Source organism: Acanthopagrus latus, chromosome 20, assembly GCF_904848185.1.
Source record: "Acanthopagrus latus isolate v.2019 chromosome 20, fAcaLat1.1, whole genome shotgun sequence".
Lineage (NCBI taxonomy): Eukaryota > Metazoa > Chordata > Actinopteri > Spariformes > Sparidae > Acanthopagrus > Acanthopagrus latus.
The window spans coordinates 15,166,155-15,185,063 of record NC_051058.1 but is presented as its reverse complement, the minus strand read 5'-3'; the positions used below and the strand labels follow the sequence as shown (position 1 = coordinate 15,185,063).

General features: G+C 40.4%; 1 protein-coding gene across 3 annotated transcripts in view; it reads left to right on the top strand.

Annotated features, from left to right (window-relative positions):
* The first annotated feature begins 3,152 nt into the window (after positions 1-3,152).
* Positions 3,153-18,909, top strand: part of LOC119010106 (disks large homolog 5-like) — a 34,241-nt gene continuing 18,484 nt past the window's right edge. Inside the window, exons 1-8 of one of the 3 annotated variants that reach the window (XM_037081981.1) lie at positions 3,153-4,052; positions 10,678-10,746; positions 11,482-11,635; positions 12,001-12,144; positions 14,326-14,509; positions 15,940-16,196; positions 16,558-16,870; positions 17,821-18,051. In XM_037081981.1, coding sequence (XP_036937876.1) covers positions 3,752-4,052; positions 10,678-10,746; positions 11,482-11,635; positions 12,001-12,144; positions 14,326-14,509; positions 15,940-16,196; positions 16,558-16,870; positions 17,821-18,051 — 1,653 coding nt within the window. In that variant the 5' untranslated portion in view covers positions 3,153-3,751. Of the gene's footprint in view, positions 4,053-10,677; positions 10,747-11,466; positions 11,636-12,000; positions 12,145-14,325; positions 14,510-15,939; positions 16,197-16,557; positions 16,871-17,820; positions 18,052-18,909 lie in introns of all 3 variants that reach the window. The other 2 variants (XM_037081980.1, XM_037081982.1) reach the window with 2 other exon arrangements.

The following is an 18,909-nucleotide window of genomic DNA, read 5'->3' as shown; positions in this document are numbered from 1 at the left end:
CTGTCTGCGTCATCAGTGCGGGGAGATGGGAGCTGTGAAGGTCAGCCTTTGATCGAACTCCCTGGAGCTTTCTCTTCCCCTTTTAAACAACAATATAAAGGGTTTTGATTTGAATTTTAAGTGATTCATTGCAATGAAATGAGACTCCAGTGTGAAATGACAGCCATGGCTGCCATGTGGTAATATGTGCAATGGCGCCATATGTTCAGGACTTCAAACTGCACAACTGCACCAAACTGCAAGTTTCATCATACCATGAAAAACTGAAAGATTATCTGAGGGACTATCTAGTTTCTTTCTCCCAACAGAGATGGGAGAGATGTGATGAATATGAATTCATACTTTGGTCATGGTGGAAAGTAAAATGGCCGCCACTGCCCACCACAAAGCATTGTGGCATTGGCTCCTTGTGTGAAAATGTTCAGGCCCCAGACTGTACAACTCAAGCAAGTTTCATGCTGAAAATGTGAGCAATGTTTATTTTCTTTTACATATCACCTGCACTACAGTGGATAAGTTGCATCATGGATAATGTAGGCGCCACTGAGTGACATCACTGGAGGCAATTTAGTAGATTAAATGAAGCCTCCTCTGGAGCAGCAAAAGGCTTTATACTACTTTTTTCGTACATGCAGTCATTCTCCCCAAGACCTGCTAACACACATTATTGTGTAAAATTAGTGGAGATACCCTTTAAAAGTGGGTCTATCAGATAATTAAATCAAATCATCATAAAAGAAATGTAATCTTTCACCTGTTATTTCCAGTTTTCTATGGTATTCCTGAAGAAAACTGCAAACACACAGACTGAAAATGAATAAATGCCTAAATGAAGCAAAGACACCACGTCTCATTAAAGGTCTGGCTCACAGACAGATTAAATATAATCTCTTGAAAAATCAAATTCTGCAAAACTATTGAGATTAGTCCACATTTTCACTTTAATTGACACCCCCCGTCTTAGACCTCTGATGTTAATAATCTTACAGACAATCAGTAATTGTAAGTTTTTGACCAAATTGTTGATTTGCAGTGGATTTTCTCCAGCCGTCCAATGAGGAGTGTGTGGCTAAGTGACATTTGGTTGCCAGGGACGTAATCCCGCTTTAGACTTCATGAGTGCATATAAGCAAATTACAAACCCAGAGGATTAGATGAACAACACATAATGAGATGTAGCAGCAGATATCACTGTCCGGCCTGCAGAGCTGCAGCCTGCACGGCTCGAGGATCACCAACTGATGATATTTGACGAAATAAGAGAATAATACCCGTCCAACCTGCTCCTTTTCATTTGTGTATGCAGCCTGCATACATCCACCTGACGAGGCTCTGAAGAAGAGCAGCGCACAAAGACAAAATATCGCGCTATGAGAGGGCATCAGCTTACTGTTTTCACCTCAGAACAACAGCAAGAGTTCGGTGTGAGAGCCTCCAGTGAGATGGTTTTAGGAATTTACATAATTCCCAAACATTCCAAGTAGTTTTTCTTGTTTGGCGCCAAATGGATTTTCACTGCAGGATGAAAATAAATTAGTTGAGTTGTTACATAACTGCCTACATTGTTAAAGCTGTGCTGAACTTAAGTGTGTGTGTGTATGTGTGTGTGTGTGTGTGGGGGGGGGGGGCGATGTATAGGCACACAGTGTACTTTATTAAGCTTTAAAGCCAGGCCCTGAGCGTGCTAGCTACTTCCAAATGAGAGTCACAATTCTCATAAAGGCAAAACACAAAAGCCCCTTAATAATACAAAGTACTGTCACCAATTACAATAAATGATCCCAAAGCAGATTTCTCAGCATCTCCACAGTTCAGCTGTCTGTACAGAGGCTGCAGATTAGCACATATAGTTAATCCTACATATATTTTCATTGTCTTCTTTCAGATGATTTGTTTCTTAAGGATGTCAGTCTTTACGTGACGTCCGCCTCCTTTGAGATCCGATAGGATTATGTGGAGCAGAAGAAAGCTCACAGAGCGGGGCATATGTGTCAAGGGACAGTCCAGGCAAGGAACAGGCAACTATAGTGTTAGAGGTATACGTTCTGCTCTGAGAGGAGATAGGATCATGAAATACAAGCTATTGGATTCCAAGCCTATTCATTACAGACTATTCAGAGATGCATAATGTATATTGATGGCTGGACTCAGTGAACAGATAAGGCTTTGGGAGGCAGAGCCCAAATCAATACATGCATGATTCCTGATGATGTAATATTTACACAACTGCCTACCTATGAAAATGGTTTGCTCCATTGTTCAGCAGCTGAAAGAAAACAGTTTTTTTTGTGTTGTATGTAGTTTACTCTGACAACATGAGACTTTAACATGCAATATTATGATGTTTAGACCAAAAGTGGCCCCTATGTTGAGAACCACTGTTTTCCACAGTACAAAACCATTTGTGTGATATTTTATCACTTGTATAGATTATATATTATTGACTGACTTGTTCCTTTTTTTTTTTTTTACGTCAATTAAATAAAGTGAAGATATAAAGATTCACCATCATCCTCCACAATTTTTTATTCCCTGGCAGCAAAACGAAGGTTCGCAGAATTAGACGATACTATTAAAAGAAATATAATTCAACTGTTAACTAAAGTATGGACACTCTTGATTGATAGAAATGCATCATTTTAACTTTTACTTTGAAAGCTTTTATTTTGGAGTTTAGTCGCAATTTCCTGAGGGGCGTTGGCATCTTCAAGGGGGCCTAACTATGATATTTCAGGCACCACACAATTTGTCATAATATTTCTTTTTGAGTGGCACTGCAACATCCCAAAAGTATGTTCGTCAACTGTAATATGTTGTTTTAATTCCTTAATGCGACTTAAAGTAAAAGCACTCATACTACTAAGCATTGTAACTCAGATTAAAGTAATGGAGTAGAAATTACAGTTTCTCAGTCTGAAATGTAGTGAAGAAGTACCATAATATATAAGTACTCAAGTATGTATATCAATATTGTACATTTGTACAAATACTTGAGTAAATGTACTTAGTTCCATTCCACCACTTCTCACAGTGGCCATTTTACTGCATAACAAAAACTTTTAGCCTAACTTTGATATTACAGCAACCACACAATTTGTCATAATACTTATTTGTAACATCCTAAAAGTACATAAATTAACTGTAATGTGTTGCTGTACACTCTGGATGGGACTTTACAGCCTTCACGAAGCCAGGTGCGTCCACAGACGAAGCCCCGCCCACGTTTACCTTAAATGTCCACTGCACGGAAATATGATTGGCAGAGAGCTACAGCTGCTCTGAACGGTGAGACATGGCGGAGTTTGTAGTCTGACAGACAAAAGGGGGGCTCTTCAAGAGTTACTTTTTTAAGAGAAGAAGAAAAAAAAAAACACTTCGCGAACATGTCGAAACAACTTGCCTTGAGGACGTTCACGTCTCCGTAGCGTCAACGGAGCGGAGCTTAAAGGCACACACGTCTTTTTTTTTTTTTTTTTCCTCTCTCGCTCGAGGAGGACGAAGCGGCGGTTGGGAAAATGTGTTGTCATCTTCGCGCAGTCAACAGCCTTGGGCAACAAATATGGCTACTTCTTGTGTATCCTTCAGTTCGGGTTGAAAACCGTCCCGACCGGGCCGAACGGGAGAGCCTCCGGGAGTCGCTACCGCAGTAAAAGTGAAGTTGAACCCGGACGGAAAGATTAAGAAAAAAAAAAAAAAAAAAGCTTGGTGGGGTTTGTTTTGTCCCCGTTTTTCTTTTCAAGCGCCCGACGAGATGGAGCCCAAGCATAAAGAGTTGTTGGAGAAATGTTACCAGAACTTGGTGGAGTCGCTAACAGATGCGGACCGAGTGGTGGATGTTTTGGCTCACTGCGGGACCCTCAGCCAGTCGGAACGCTACGAGCTGGGACACAACTGCTCGTCCAACTCGGAGAAAGTGGACCTGCTGCTGAAGATACTCACAAGTAAGGACAGAGACCATTTCGGGGAGTTTTGCTCGGCTCTGGAGAAGACGCACCCTCACCTGCACTCTGTGCTGCTCAACGGCATCGGACCAGTGGATCACAACACGACTGGTGAGAAAGCCTTATGATTGTCTCCTAACTATAAGAAGAGTAGTGCGGGGCTCATGTGTAGCTTCATAAGTGATGTATTTGTCTTTTTAGTGGACTGTGTTTTTGGTCCTGATCCAGACCCTGTCTAGGATCCTCATGTAACATTAGAGGTATTGACCATATGACAACTTGATGAAGGGCATGACTTTTCCTTTGGGCAGGAATAAAGAGGGAGAGAGGCAGAGGGCTGTACAATCATGTGACCTGATGCTTATTTACACTCACACTACTGTGCTTGTTTTTCCCTTTGCCATGTCATTAAAAGCACAGCCTGCCAGCCCCTCTTGTGTAAAAGCATTTAATGGACCTAAAAAAGACTCAAACAATCAATGTAGTGGCAGCACAGGGCTGTCTGTGCATGAATCAATAACCCACACTGTCAGAGTCAAAATGAATGCGTGGAGAATTAAATGGGTGTTAATGCGGCACAGTAGTTGAGAGATGTTCGTTTCATTTGTGTCTTGGTACAGAAAACAACCCCAACTGATGATTGTTTTCATTATCAATGAGCCTGTAAATGACTTGATTTATTAGCTGAATCACTGTCTGTGCCACAAAGAGAGGCCTTCACAAATCACATAGAGACCAAGATGATGGCTTCAAATTGCCTTCTCAGCTGGGCAGTGTATCAATATTTTATTGTTATCATGATTTGAGCCAAGATATGGTCTTCAGATTTTTGATATCATCATCGTCATCGTCTTGTGATGTGGCAAAAGTGTTGTTTTAGATCTAAAACAGCACTTATTAAACTAAGTGATTAAATCTAATTATCATTATTTTGTGAAAGTATCAGTAGTCATCCTTACAATATCGGTTTTGACATGTTTGTTCAACATTGGTTTCATCTGATTATGTAGCATTTATTACGGGTAATACTGGTCATTACAAAGCTGATTATTTTTGTATTGTTGACCAGTCTGTTGGTTATTATCTTGATGTAATAGCGAAACAGGGCAGCAAATACAGCAGCAAATACATACCAATGAGAATCTGGATGAGGGAATGCTTTTACTTTTATTGAGAAACAAAACAGTCGCTAATTAATTTCCTTTTGAGTTATCGATTGAAGTCTAATGTCTTGTTTTGTCCAGTCATCAGACCAAAAATCGATTTACAACAAAACAGAGAAAGGCTGCAAATCCCTCACATCACCTGCAAATCTATATAAAACAAAAAACAAAAACTGGCATATCTAATCAATAATGATTCAAATGATTTGTTAATTATCAAACATGTAGACAACTGTATTTGTATAAACTCATTAACATACTGTCAACTTATTTCTTTCAAGGTCAGCGAACTGTGCATTCAATTCTTATGCTACTGTAACGTTAAGTGTAAATAAAAAAGGCTTGATTACACACTGACATTAGATTTAATGTTTTAAAAGGCTACAGATTTCAACATCATGCCTTCTTATTTCACCCATAGCAGTGAGTTTGTTTGACTGAAAACAAACAAATTTATAGATGATACAGTGCTTAGATGGCACATAAATCAACCTCATGTTTATATCTCCTGGGATGTATTTCCTCTGCAGTTCATTCGGTGTGATGTGAGTTAATTTGTCCTGTTTTTCTCCCCAAAATACACCACTTATTCCTCGAAATGTGTTTTTCTCCCTCACAGCTAAGTCCTAAAGAGTGTTTTTATGATGCTAATAAAAGTGTCATCAAATCCAGCGTAAGCCAAATCGGTGATGATTTATGTCCCCAAATGTGTCACTTTGAGCACTAAACCCTTCATTCATATGTAGCGTATGTATATTCAGCAGCAGCAGCCAGCATTGGCACATGGTCCTTGCTCAGCACCTCTGCTGCACCTTTGCATTTCAAAAGCGACATTTGCATCGCCGGTTACTTTGTTCGCTCTCAGCTATCGTGTCATACTCAGTGAGCTGAATGGTGAAGTGTTAATTATGCATTTATTCTGCCCTCATTATTTATAAAGAGAACTGAAGCTACAGAGTGAGTCTGTTTTTCTAAGCTTTTTCATTTTTGCGCCACATTTCACAAATCGTTCACCGTGTCTAAATGTGAGCACTGATAGGCTTCCTGCTGCTGCTGCAGCTGGAGAGGACTGTACACGAGCGTGTTCTGGGCTGGTCGGGTGTAGTCTGCAGCAGTTCCCTGTTGGTAGTCACACAGGACACAAATGGGCTGAGCTGCTTTTTGCTACTGGGCAGACAGGTTCCTCCACTGCGAAAGCCACAACAAGGGCCTTTCCCCAGCAAAACAGAAGCCTGTTACAGCGTTTGGTTTTGAATGATATGCAGCAGCCTGATGGAGCTACTCCCCAGTCACCCAGAGTCCCAGAGGTTGAGAGCTGGATCATGTTAGAAATCAAAACAAGGTTAACGAGAGGGAGCTTCGTTAGTTAACACCAGCTGGCTAGTTGACAAACAGAGATGCAAGAAGTAGCTGATAGAAATGATCACTGAGCTGCAAGAATTTCACTGTGGTGTGAATATGATGCATGCCTATACAGTACATATCCCAGAGGGCTTGTTTGTCTTTTAATAAAGAAAGCTTTTCAGTAGTTTTATATGACCATAGTTTCAAGGCTTGACAGTAGATGTGTTTTTGTTTTACAGAGTGTACTTACCTTTTCGAGAAGAACAATAACATGACACCAGCAAATCAAAAGGGTGTGTATGGCTGCTGACGTGCTTACTTGGCTGTGTTTGTGCAAATTATTGCTTGATGTTAGGTATCAGGATATATTTACTTTATAGTTTCCTCCTGTCTTGATCTTCTCCCTATTAAAGAGCAAAGAAGTTTAGAGTATGCACCCTTTTATTTGGCAATGGATTTTAGCTATAACCACGGATGTTACTGAGCATTTTACTCCAAAATCACAACAATCGTGTGGCTGTTTGATTCCCACTGTTGAGTCTCATCAGTCTCATCAGTTAGGGATGCATAAATTCTGACCTGATGCAACTGAGGATCACAAAGACATTTAAAATGACTCTGTGGAACTTCTAGGTTGGAAACGGGTCATTTTCATTTTCTTTGGCCTGTCGTGGCAAATCTGAGTTCTTGGACAAACTGTCTACAGGTTTGTACTGGCAACTGAGAAAATAGTTAATAATACATGTCAATTTCTTGCAGTTTATACATAAAGCTACTTTAATGTGTGTACCAAATTGCATAGTTGTTGAGACATTTCGCTCTGAATCACAAATGTCAACCTGCTGGAGGCTCTAGTTTAATTCTCTGGACACAGAGAATGTCAGATTTCATGGCAGTCCATTAGAGGTCGACCAATTTATTGGACTGGCTTATTAATCTGCACAGATAGTTTACATCAACTAAACTTGGTTTCAGTAGTGGCCGAATAGTGGTCCACTAGTCAATCGGGAACATACATCCCCAATTTATGTTATATTTTGGATTTTTAGTAATATGACTGAGATGATCAATTCAACAGTTAACCAGTTTCTAATAAAGTTAATGATACATTTTAATTTTCAAGGTGGGTTTGAGCAGGGGTGATGTGCAGTGTATATTATCAGCTTTTTACTGCTCCAAACTCTCATTGTTATATCGGCCTTTAAAATTTATTATCAATTGACTTCTACAATCCTTTCAATAATTGTTAAAGGGGAAGTTAAATGATTTTCATGCATAGAAGTCTATTTACACGTCCCCTTGAGTACAACAGCTGCGCATGTGAAAAGAAATCTGTGGCTCTAAAGGGATCTACCAGATAAATTGCCATTACATGCTGACTTTTTACATGCTCACATGCTCAGTTACAGCAGGAAGAGCACAGGTGTTAGTAATAAGTTTAATGATGGCTGTAAATTAAGCACGCTGGCTAATTGTCTCCCATCTCATTGGGACCCTGGAATGGAAAGTAATTCTATTAATAGCACTTTTCCTGCTGTGACAAGTCAAATTAGGTTGTCACAACTTTACAAATTGAACACTCCGTGCTTGTTTATCTCTTCTTGAACGTGCAGGAAACTTCTGACTTAAACAGATTCACAGATATCAGTTGCATTATTTTGCCCTCTGAATGTTTTGTTTTATGACTTCTACAGAATCATTATTAACAGACACTTCCTGGACTTGCTGGATTAATGAATAAGAAGATATGACCTTGTTATTGACACGTACAGCATAAGAAACTTGTTGAACCATCAGATCTGAGGAGGAGCTCAGACCGGTTTTAGCTTCAGCTTCTGTGACTTTAGAAAAGATATCAACCCAAATAAGATACTTGAGTCCTGAGGGTCTGACCCGCAGCGAGGTCCAGGTCACTTGACTTCCACGGAGCAGAAAAGTGAGCAAGCTATGACACAGTGAACCTTGCCCATTGAGACACTCTCTGCTCAAACAGAGTCATGGGAAACTTAAGCTAGAGAGAGAACAAAGAGAGCTTGATCCATGGGATGCCACGGTTCCTGAGGCACATCAGTCTTTTTTTTTTCTCTTTCAGCTCTTTGCTGGGAAAAAGAGGGGTGAGCCATGTTAGCTGGGCTGCTTCCAGTCTTAATCAAACTCATAGTCTCCTTTAGCTAGTGGGAACCGAGCCAGCCAGGGATTGATTTAGAGTACTGAGACGTGGGTAAACAGAATCGTTTGTCATGCTCCCACTCAGAGTCGAGCACAAGACTTTACATCAGGGGTGGAAGTTGCTGATTTAACCGAACTAAAAGCTGCTCATCCCACGGCCAAGTTATATCTCAGTAAATGTGCACTGTTGGCTGTTTGATCTCAAAGGCTTGTGTAGTCTGTTTAACATTTTAAGCACCGTTTAAAAATTCCTTTTATGTCTGACAGTGTGAGAGGAGGGAATGTGTGGTGGTGCTCTGATTCATATTTAATTCAACTAAACAAAATCTAAGTGTTAACAAATTTAACAATGTGTTAATTGTCTCCTGCTTGAAGGAGAATATGTGATGATGGTATTATCTGATCTTTTATTGGATTAAATGAATCAAACTAAGTGTATGTTTTGAAAATTGGAGTCCAGTTGAGTCTGAGGTTGTAAAGATTAATTTATTAATCAATAGATTGAAAACTTTTAAACTAGTCAACAGCTATTTGGATTATCGACCAGTTTGGGTAATTTTTCTAAGGAAAAAACTTAGATGTGAGTATTTCCTCCTCTTTGACGGTAAGCTTCTTTGGGTTGTGGATCAAACAAGACATTCAAGGATGTCATCTAAGGCTTTGGGAAAGCTCTGACCAATATTTTCTGACATTTTATAGACAAAAAAACAAATTAAATGAAAATATTATCAACATTGACAAAGAAAATAATCGACTGGTCTTAGTCCTAGTTGATACTGGATATTTGAGGCAGATATTGATATTTGAGACTCTAATAAATCTAGTACAGAGAGGCTAAATCAGAAAATCTTATCACTAAACACAAAGATGGCAAACATCGATATGCATCCTTTTATTTGATTTATTTAGAGTTGTGACCATCATATGTCCTAAGTAGGATTGAAAAATAAACTTCTCAAGAGAACAAACTACGTAATCATGATTCTGAGTTAGAGCTGTAACAGTAAATGGATCAGAAAACTAATATATCCAGCTATTTTGCTTTGTTTTTATAGGTCATGAAATATGAAACTCTGGCTGGTTCCAGCTCTTCCATGGTTTTGTGTTAGAAATCCAACTAACTTTGGGGTTTTTTTGCATTGTTGTACCGACAAACGAAAATTCATTTTTCACTCTTTCACTCATCATGTAAAAGATAATGAAAATGATTGTTAGTTTAAGTGACATCAACATAACTGCGAGAAGTTAACATTTGTTTATTAACACAGTTTGAAAATTACTAACTTTTTCTCGAATAACATGCACAACGGCTCAAAAGTTTTGGGTCATCAAATGAGTTGCCAAATGAGTCGACTTTTATCCACTACAGCAGCCACGGCCTTGCAGACGTTTGGCATTCGATCTGTCAATTAGTTGAGATAATCTTGCAAAAACACTAACACTAACTCGAAACTTTTGAGTGGCAGTGTTAGCCATCAGATATTAAAGATGCTATGAAGACACTGATATTTCATAAGATATTGGCTTTTATTTATACATCTAGAAATAATCAATAGATCCACCAAAGATGGAAAAACAGTCGTTCCTTTGGATTCTTTTCAAAAAGGACTGTTTCTTTTCCAAGTAAGACAATCTTCTCCATAGTACTTACAGTGTTGTTCTGAGGCTTCCTTTCTATACAGTTAATTTTGAATCACTGTAGGCTATAAAAGAAGGGGCTTTCACAGGGGGGGAACTGTGTGATGTTGTCAGAGGAGATAAAAGGAGAAGCTCTGGGGCTGCAGCCTCTTTGGGGCCCTGGCTAGTCAGTATTCAAGCTCCCTGCCCAACTGATAATTAGCCACACTCTGCTGTCAGCCCACAGCCCCGTCATCCTAACTTGGGGAAAGTCCCACCTTATTATGCCTCCGGCTGGCCTTTTTTCCAGTAAAGGCCCCTGAATGTAACCTTAGCCACAGAGCCTTGATGTGCTCCACAATACAGCAGATAATCATCTTACTATAATGCAGACATGCTCGAGTACACTCACAGCTGACTTTAATGTTTTGTTCGTCTCGCAGGGTCCACTTACAGCATCTTGTCCACCATGCCATCGGATTCGGAAAGTAGCAGCTCTCTCAGCAGCTTAGGTGAGTGTGGCACTCACGGTGGTGTTCAGGTGTCGGGTGAAGAAATGTCTGAGAAAGAACATTATCTTCCTTGGAAAAAAACAACAAGTGCGTGCAAAGGAGCCAACCTTAGAACAGATTCAGCTGATAGTTTTTTGTCGACTAATACTTAGACGTTGGTCGTCTGTTTACACTCTGAGCACATGCAAGTGATTACACAGATGTGAGAAGGATTTAGTAACCCTCTAGCCCCAACAACACACACACATACACGCACACACACACACAGACCTGTTTCATTTAGTCATTCTCTGAGGGGAACAGAACTCTAATCTCAGTCAGTAGGGCAACTCCTGTCATAAGCACTGCGGTTAATGAGTACTACAATGAGGTAAATAAATAATGAAGTAGAATATTAAACTGATGGCATGAATGTAAACAGTGATTTCAAAGGTGTTTTCTTGTTGCGTTCTGTAAATGAATGTGTAAATTTTTGGTCCAGTAGCTGCAACAAAGAGCTCTTTTCTATGATTAGTTAATATTTAGACCAGGTAAGTTCAGACACTTGAGTCTTGTGAGTACACTAGTTTTCCTCGTTTAGTTTCATTGACTGTAGTTTAGTGAAAGCACATTTCAGTTGTATTCTGTTTTTTCAATAAATCAATGGGGCTGCACAAATTCACCCCATCGTCTGAGCTCTGTGAACAGCCCATGCCACCAGTGACATGCTGACTCACACAGGTACGCCGGGTCAAGCTTCCTCCCCACCGCCTGCCAACATGGACAGTCACCAGGTGAACGAGAAGATGGAGACGGTCCTATTCCAGCTCAGGCATGTAACCCGTGAGAGGGACGAACTACGCAAACGTCTGGCCCTCTCCTCACCTGGAACCACCTTCGATGAGTGCAGGTACTGTTCTGATTTCGTGCACCTGAGTGCATGTTTTCCCAAAGCAAACATTGACAGAAAGGGGCAGTGATCCCATGTATACCTGCACTCTGCGGATAAAGACATGTTGCCTTGTTCATCTTTTAAAAGTAACAAAAAAACAAGTGAGCCGAGGTCTTACGTGACGTAAAATTGTCTTAAAAATATGCCCAACTCTGTAAAACAAGGGGTAAACATAAAATTTTAATGATGCCGCTCTTCCCCGGTGTTCCCATAAGCACAAAGTTTGTGTGATGTTTAACACGCTCTTGCTTCTCTCATCCTCCCACGTGGCGTCTCAAAACTCAATTTTGTCTGCCTTCCTTCTTCCCCTCTCTGTGAAATAGACCAAACTCAAAAGCAGGTCATGACTATGAGCGTCTGAAGCTTCAGTGCATGAAGGCAATGGCAGACCTGCAATCCCTACAGAACCAGCACAGCACCACCCTGAAGAGGTGCGAGGAGGCTGTGAAGAAAGCAGACTTCTACCAGTGAGTGGCAAAGCCTACTACAGGGCCTTTTGTAAATTTTTTAACAGCCGGCGCATTTGTGCTGTATGCATTTGCGCTCCGCCTGCAGGGTTTTAGCTCGTATTCAGTTCCTTCCTCTGACATATTCACAGCAGATTGCATAGAACAGATTTTTTATTTTTTTTTTGAGTAATAGGGATGAGGCCTTTATACCAGCCGGAAAGCTGATGAGTTAAGCCTCGAAAAAAAATCCTCACATCCCTTCATCAATTTAATTTCATCTTTCTTAGAAAAAAAAAAAAAAAAAAAATTTATTGTCTTCTCAGCAGCATAAATCCAGAGTCATCTTTCAGCAAAGGTTGAGAGAGAGAGAGGGAACTGAATTACTTCTCTATAAGTAATGCCCTTGAAGAGTTCGTGCCAGAACTAGGCTCTGTAACCACCATCATCATCATCATCATCATCATCTGATTGCCGTCTGCATGGCACGGCATCTGTGCCATGAGGATAATGTTGTGAACGGAGCATTTGTTGCCCCGTGAAATAAGCTGTGCCGAGTCAACGTGGTGCAGGAGGCCGGCCCATTTGTGTGATTCAGTGCGCCATACTGTCTCCAAAGTGTAGGGGACCGACATCTGGCCCCAATGCAAACAGACAGATGAAGGATTATGTTTAAGCCTCTCCTTCTGAACTCTGTTTGCACATCAGAGAGAGTATTTATAACTGTCATGTCTGCCTCTGCTCTTAAAACGTTCACACTCAGCACCATCCTCTGTGAATCAGAAATCACATTGTGCTAAGATCAATAAGTCACTTAACACGTAAGCTAGCATTAGCACTCGGTAATCATGGAGGATTTTATTGATCCCGATTGTAATTCATGTCGGGGCTGTTTCAAGTTGAGCAGCATTACATGAGTGGTATTTTTAACTGTTAGTAGTGGCATAAACCTAATTAGCATTTAAAGAAAAATTTTGAAACAGTACTTATTATTTTATTCGGCATATCAGGGTACATGACACAGTACCTTTAGACTGCAAAGAACTCCCCAGAAACTAAGAGCAAGCTTGAATTTTACTATTTATTTGATCTTTATTTAAAGGTAAAGAAAAAACAGCAGATGAGCATGTTTGACTTGTTGGCTTGAAAATCCTGCTTATCAATTTGCAGAAATTATGGAGTGTTATTTCTGAGGAGTGCTGAAATGATTAGTTGTTGAGAGGAAATTACTGTAGTCAACAGCAATTTTCCTAATCAGTTAATCATTTAAGTAGCTTAACATGCAATATGCCAAATATTCTTTGTTTTCCAGCTTCTCCAATGTGAGGATTTGCAGCTTTTCATGTTTTTTTGCTTTGTTTTTTTTTAAATCACTGTAAATTAGAGATTGCAAGCACAGAGAAACTCACAATACAATACTATAGGAGTCAACAGCGATACAGAGCATGACTGAATACTGGAATCTACATACATAAACAGGAAAAAATAAAAAATCTTCTTCTTAAACTCGAGAATAACCAGTAATTGAATATAACCAACTACAATTCACTCAACTTCTGTACTTATGTACAATGTTGAGGTACCTTGCTTCAGTATTTCCATTTTCTGCTACTTTATACTTTCATTTATTTGATAACTTTAGCTACCTAGTTACTTTGCAAATTCAGATTATTCAGTTCTGATTGGCTATTACTTGTGACAGCAGTTAATGTTGCCGCCACTGTGGCCACTAACAGTAAAAACACAAATATGGATACAGAATATTGGCCCGATAGATAATCTGTTTACCCGATATCATACCACGCCTAGTGATGGTATCAAGTTGATAAATCAGTTATTTTGTGACGTTTACATTTTTAGACATCGTCATCATCTTTGATACATAGCAATGTCTGTTTAACTGAAGAAGAAAAAAACAAACCTAATTTATCGTAAGAAGAAGCTATATGATATATTGCTGTATTAATGTTTTGTCCCACCCCAACTGTAAACTTGGGATTTTGTGACTGGCATTTTTGCAGAGTAAACAGTGCATCTCAAATAGCATCTTATATGCTAAATAGTCATTAGTTCAGCATTTGTTGGTCTGTGACTCACGGTGCATTGTCATACTTTTCCTTGGATAAAGCTGCAGTAATGCTGATTTTAAACCTGACTGGCAGCGCCCATGGTCTGATGGTACTTGCTGTGGTATCTCCTCAGTACCCTGCACAGCCGTATGGCGAGCGAGCATGCCCAGCTGAAAGACGAGCTGGAGGCGGTGAGACAGGACAACATCCAGCTGGTCAGGGAGCACAACCATGTGAAGCAGGCCTGCGAGGAGCTGAGGAGGCTGCATGAAGATGACCAGAGAGAGGTGGCCGACATGAGGATGCTGCACCAGCAGGTACCTGTGGAACTGGAGATCTCATCTACATTCATGCTTATATAGCCACATACAGGTGCACACTGTCTCTGTATACACGTGTTAGAGTTCAATCATGTGGATCTTGACACAAATCAATTTCCTTTTCTCTTGGTGACCATTACGTTCTAGACATCAGTCAGAGAAATGGGGTCAGACGAGCTTGTCGTCATCTTTCAAAACAGGCTTTCAAATTAAACAAATGACTTGAACATGGGTCTTTCAGTGCATCGCTGTCCAACAAGCAGTCAGAAGGTCAGATCATGAAATGTTTGCAATAGCTTACATAACCATGGGGAATGTCTGAAATGACTCTTTGTAGGAAGTTTGCGTGCCTCATTGTCCACAGAGCTCATGTCATCATTAGGTAAACTGATGTTCAGCGTCAGTCAAATTGGGAATCAAATTAGCCTAGTGATGTCAGTCCAGAGTTGACCTTCATTGTGTAGTTGGTAGATGACAGTGACGGGCTACATTCTTGCACTGTCTCCTGTGTGAAATGTATCCTGGTTTGTCCTTCAGCTAATCTGCCTAATTTATGATTTCAACCATAGTAATTTACAAGAAAAGGAAAGAATGTTTCTGAGAGAATATGTGTGCTTGGGGTGTAAGTATGATATCATGTAGACTGACGAGCATTAAACTCACTGGAAAGTTTTGGTGATGCTCTTGACATCAGCACATATACCCGTGGGAGAAAGTCATAACCATGTTTATTGTGGTTACTGACCACAAGTCATGCTGGACTTTATGGGTGTGTTTTTCTCATGAAGAAGTAGGTGTGCACAGCATAGTCAATAGTCTAGACCACAATTCATTTAATGTCACTGATGATGACAGATGGATAGAAACAAGACAAGAACGAAGAAGACGTCTTGAAGTTTGATATTACAGGTGAAAAGATGTGTCATTAATATGTTTGTTGTATTTTTTTAATTTTTCACCTTAATCAGTGATGAGTCAGAGAAGGAAAACATTGGGAGAGTTACAGAGTTATGTCACACATCGATGAGTAGATGTAATGTCATACAATCCTCTCCAGTATAACTTCACACTACATATTTACTACACTGAAGTCTAATGGGAGATGTTCTCGGGGCATGTTTGGACTGCAGTTGGTTTGACTAAACAAGCCGAATGGAACAGACAAATGCACAAGATCTTGTTTGATGTGCACCAAACAGTTTTGGTGTGAAAGCACTGTTTGTTGTTTTGTTTGTTTTTGCTAACGTTATGCAACTCAACAAGGGTTAGGGTTACCTTTTTGTCTTATTTTTTAATTTTATTTTTTTACATTTTAATCCACTGTGCCATTAAACATAGTTGCAGGGAGTATAACCTTTTCTGAAAACAAAAGCTTGTTTGTTGTTACACTCTATTTCATTGAGTGACCTGAATTATGTCACTTCCAGGTGATGAGAGAGGGTTCATCTGACGTCCTCAACAAGCTGTATGACACAGCTGTGGACAAGCTGGAGGCCATGAAGGGTGACTATGAGGCTCTGAGGAAGCGCTACAATGAGAAGACAGCGGGCCACAACGCAGACCTGAGTCGTCTGGACCAGGCTGAAGAGGAGAACCATCGGCTGCAGAAACAGCTGGACATGGTGCTGCAGCAGAGAGACGCTGCCATCCACTATCAGCAGCAGTGCTCCTCGTCTATAAGAAGGTGAAGCCGGAAAATAAGAGGGATACACAAAGCCATCTGCACACACAGACTCTGCAGCCGTAAAAAGTCTAATGATTAACAGCAGTCGCTGCAAACTTTGCTTCAAACTCTGTACTTGAGTTTAATGCCAAGGTCACAGTGCTTAAAACATTCCTAATCCACGGCAGATGAGGCTTTGCAGACGGGCAGATGCTTTCCTAATTTAACTTTTCTTTTATGATGCAGAGATTGCAAGCTTGATCCCTTGAAAACACAGGCAGGCACAAAAAAACACTGACAGGCAAAAAGCTATTTTTATTATATATTAATCTGCAAAGGGTGACAATTCAACAACAATAAAAACACAATTCGTATTGTACAGGTTCGACAACACACAGCAAGAACTGTCCAAGGCCGCTGCCCAGAACAAGGAGCTGCAGCGTGAGATGGATCGGCTGCAGTCAGAGACAACCCGGCTCAAAACTCAGCAGCTCAAGGCGATGAAAGACAGTGAGAAATACAAGGAGGAGCGGGACTCTGTGATCAGTGAGTATCGCCTGATCATGAGCGAGCGGGACCAAGTGATCAAGGAGGTGGACCGACTTCAGACCGGGCTGGAGTTGGCAGAGGCGAAGCTGAAGAACACTTCATCAGAGAGGCGGGTGGCCAATGAGGAGCTGGAGGCTCTCCGACAGGTGAAAAATATAATTAGGTTAAATGTTAAAGGGGCTCTCGGTCACAATTTGTTGCATATGTGAGCAGATTGTAAAGTAACAAGAAAAAATTACACCTTCCATGTCACTCTTGGTTGTCTCAAGAAGCCTGTGGATCATTTGTTTAAGTTGTTTATTGCTGCTGCACTGTGAATTTCTTTGTGAAGGGCTTTGGTCAGATTTTCTACGGCAGTCGAAGTGTTACTTTATGTACGTTCTTGAGTGCCTCGTTCTCGAGTGTCTCTCTTCACTCTGCTAACAGAGAACAGTAGCAGCTAATGCAGTTTGTTGGCCTCCATTTTTAAACTAATGCCTAACACATAGGTTCAGCAGAGCCCCTGTAAGGACTGGAAGAAATGTCTAGTCCAGTTTTGAACCATAGATTAGATTAGTCGTTGAAAGAAACTACATGCCAACTATTTCAACAGTCAATTAAGAGTTTCAATCATTTTTTGAGGTGAAAGTCAAACATTTTGCTGGTTCCAATGCTACTTGCTGAAATGTGATGATTTGAAGTCGGTAATTTTTGACTAACCCATTTATTGTGAAAATAATCAAGAAAATTAAGTTGCAGCCCCCTTCTTTTGATTTAGAATGCCATAAATCAACTTTTTACCTCTACTTTTAGAAGCAAAATTTGTCAAGTCTTCATTTACTCATCTAATAGACATTTATGTTAATTACACATTTTATTTTATAACATAAGACATTGTTTTATTGATACCCAAGTAGTGACACAACTGTAAAAGAAACAGGCCAAATAAGTAAGTATAGATTAATAGAGGTATTCATGCAAAACAAAACCATGCATCAAGGTTATCATCAAATGAAAGATAAGCAGTTTTTTCTACCAGATAGAAAGATACAAGTCAGGAAGTTATTAGTATCTACTGACCTCTGTCACCCTTGTGACGTTTTCGTGTCATATGAAGGAGTTGGCCTCGGCTCTGGTGGACAGGGATCGGGCCATCTGCGAGAAGAACGAGCTGCTGGAGAAATACTGCCACGAGGTGAAGGACAAGGCTGAGGCCCAAAAGGAGTTGAGCCAGGCTTGCAAGGACATCGAGATGGTGCGCGAGGAGAGGGACGTGGCCCGCAAGGAGAGGACGGAGGCCATCATCCAGAGGGACCAGCTGCTGCGAGAGTATTACCAAGCCAGACAGGTAGTCAGCCAGACAGACGGGAGATTTATCATTACAAGTGGAGGGATTGATTTATTTCTCTGACAATAATCCCTTCATCCCATCTCATATAGGAGTAGTAAATGTTTTTTCTAGCAGCTGGTGGGTTCCCACACATTGATTTTTGTTTTTGTTTGTTTCTAGAGAAACGTGCGTTACCGTCTGTCACACAGTGTTTTAGTGTGATTGTCAGATTGATTGCAGAGAAAGTGCTGAGATTCCTGCTTTAGGAAATGACCAGCAATTACAGAGAAAAGCCTCTCTGACTTTGAAGAAAACTGCACCGCCTCAGAAATGGATAATTAAACAAGATCACAGTAAAGTCTAATGGAATTAATTTAGCTGTGGACTTAATTAATGCTCTCACTATACTTGGCAGTGCAGTTATTTAGAGCCAGGGAGGCGGAGAGCATGTGCTGCAGATCCACCAGAGACGTACACTTATTATACTATATTTGACCCACTTCAAAGCACTCTACCTAATCCAATCTATGCCTGCTACGCTTCAAACTACCTTGACAAGACGGAATGGTGGAAGCTTTTTAGTTTGCAGCAATTTATTTTAGGTGTTTATGGTTAAACATGATGAAAAATTTCACCTTGAAGTCAGTTAAGTTGAAGGTTTTCTTCTTCTGACAACAAGTTGCGGTTTCTTTAAACTCGCCATGTAAAACGATTTTCATTTAGCCTTCAGACTGTATTAAAAATGAGGATTCATTGGTGGGGGTGTGTTGCTTCAAACGATCCTTGAAGTCCAGTTTGAGTAACATATCAATATGTTTGAAGCCATAACACACACCAAAACACTGCACAGTGGCTGATAACACCACAAGACAAGAT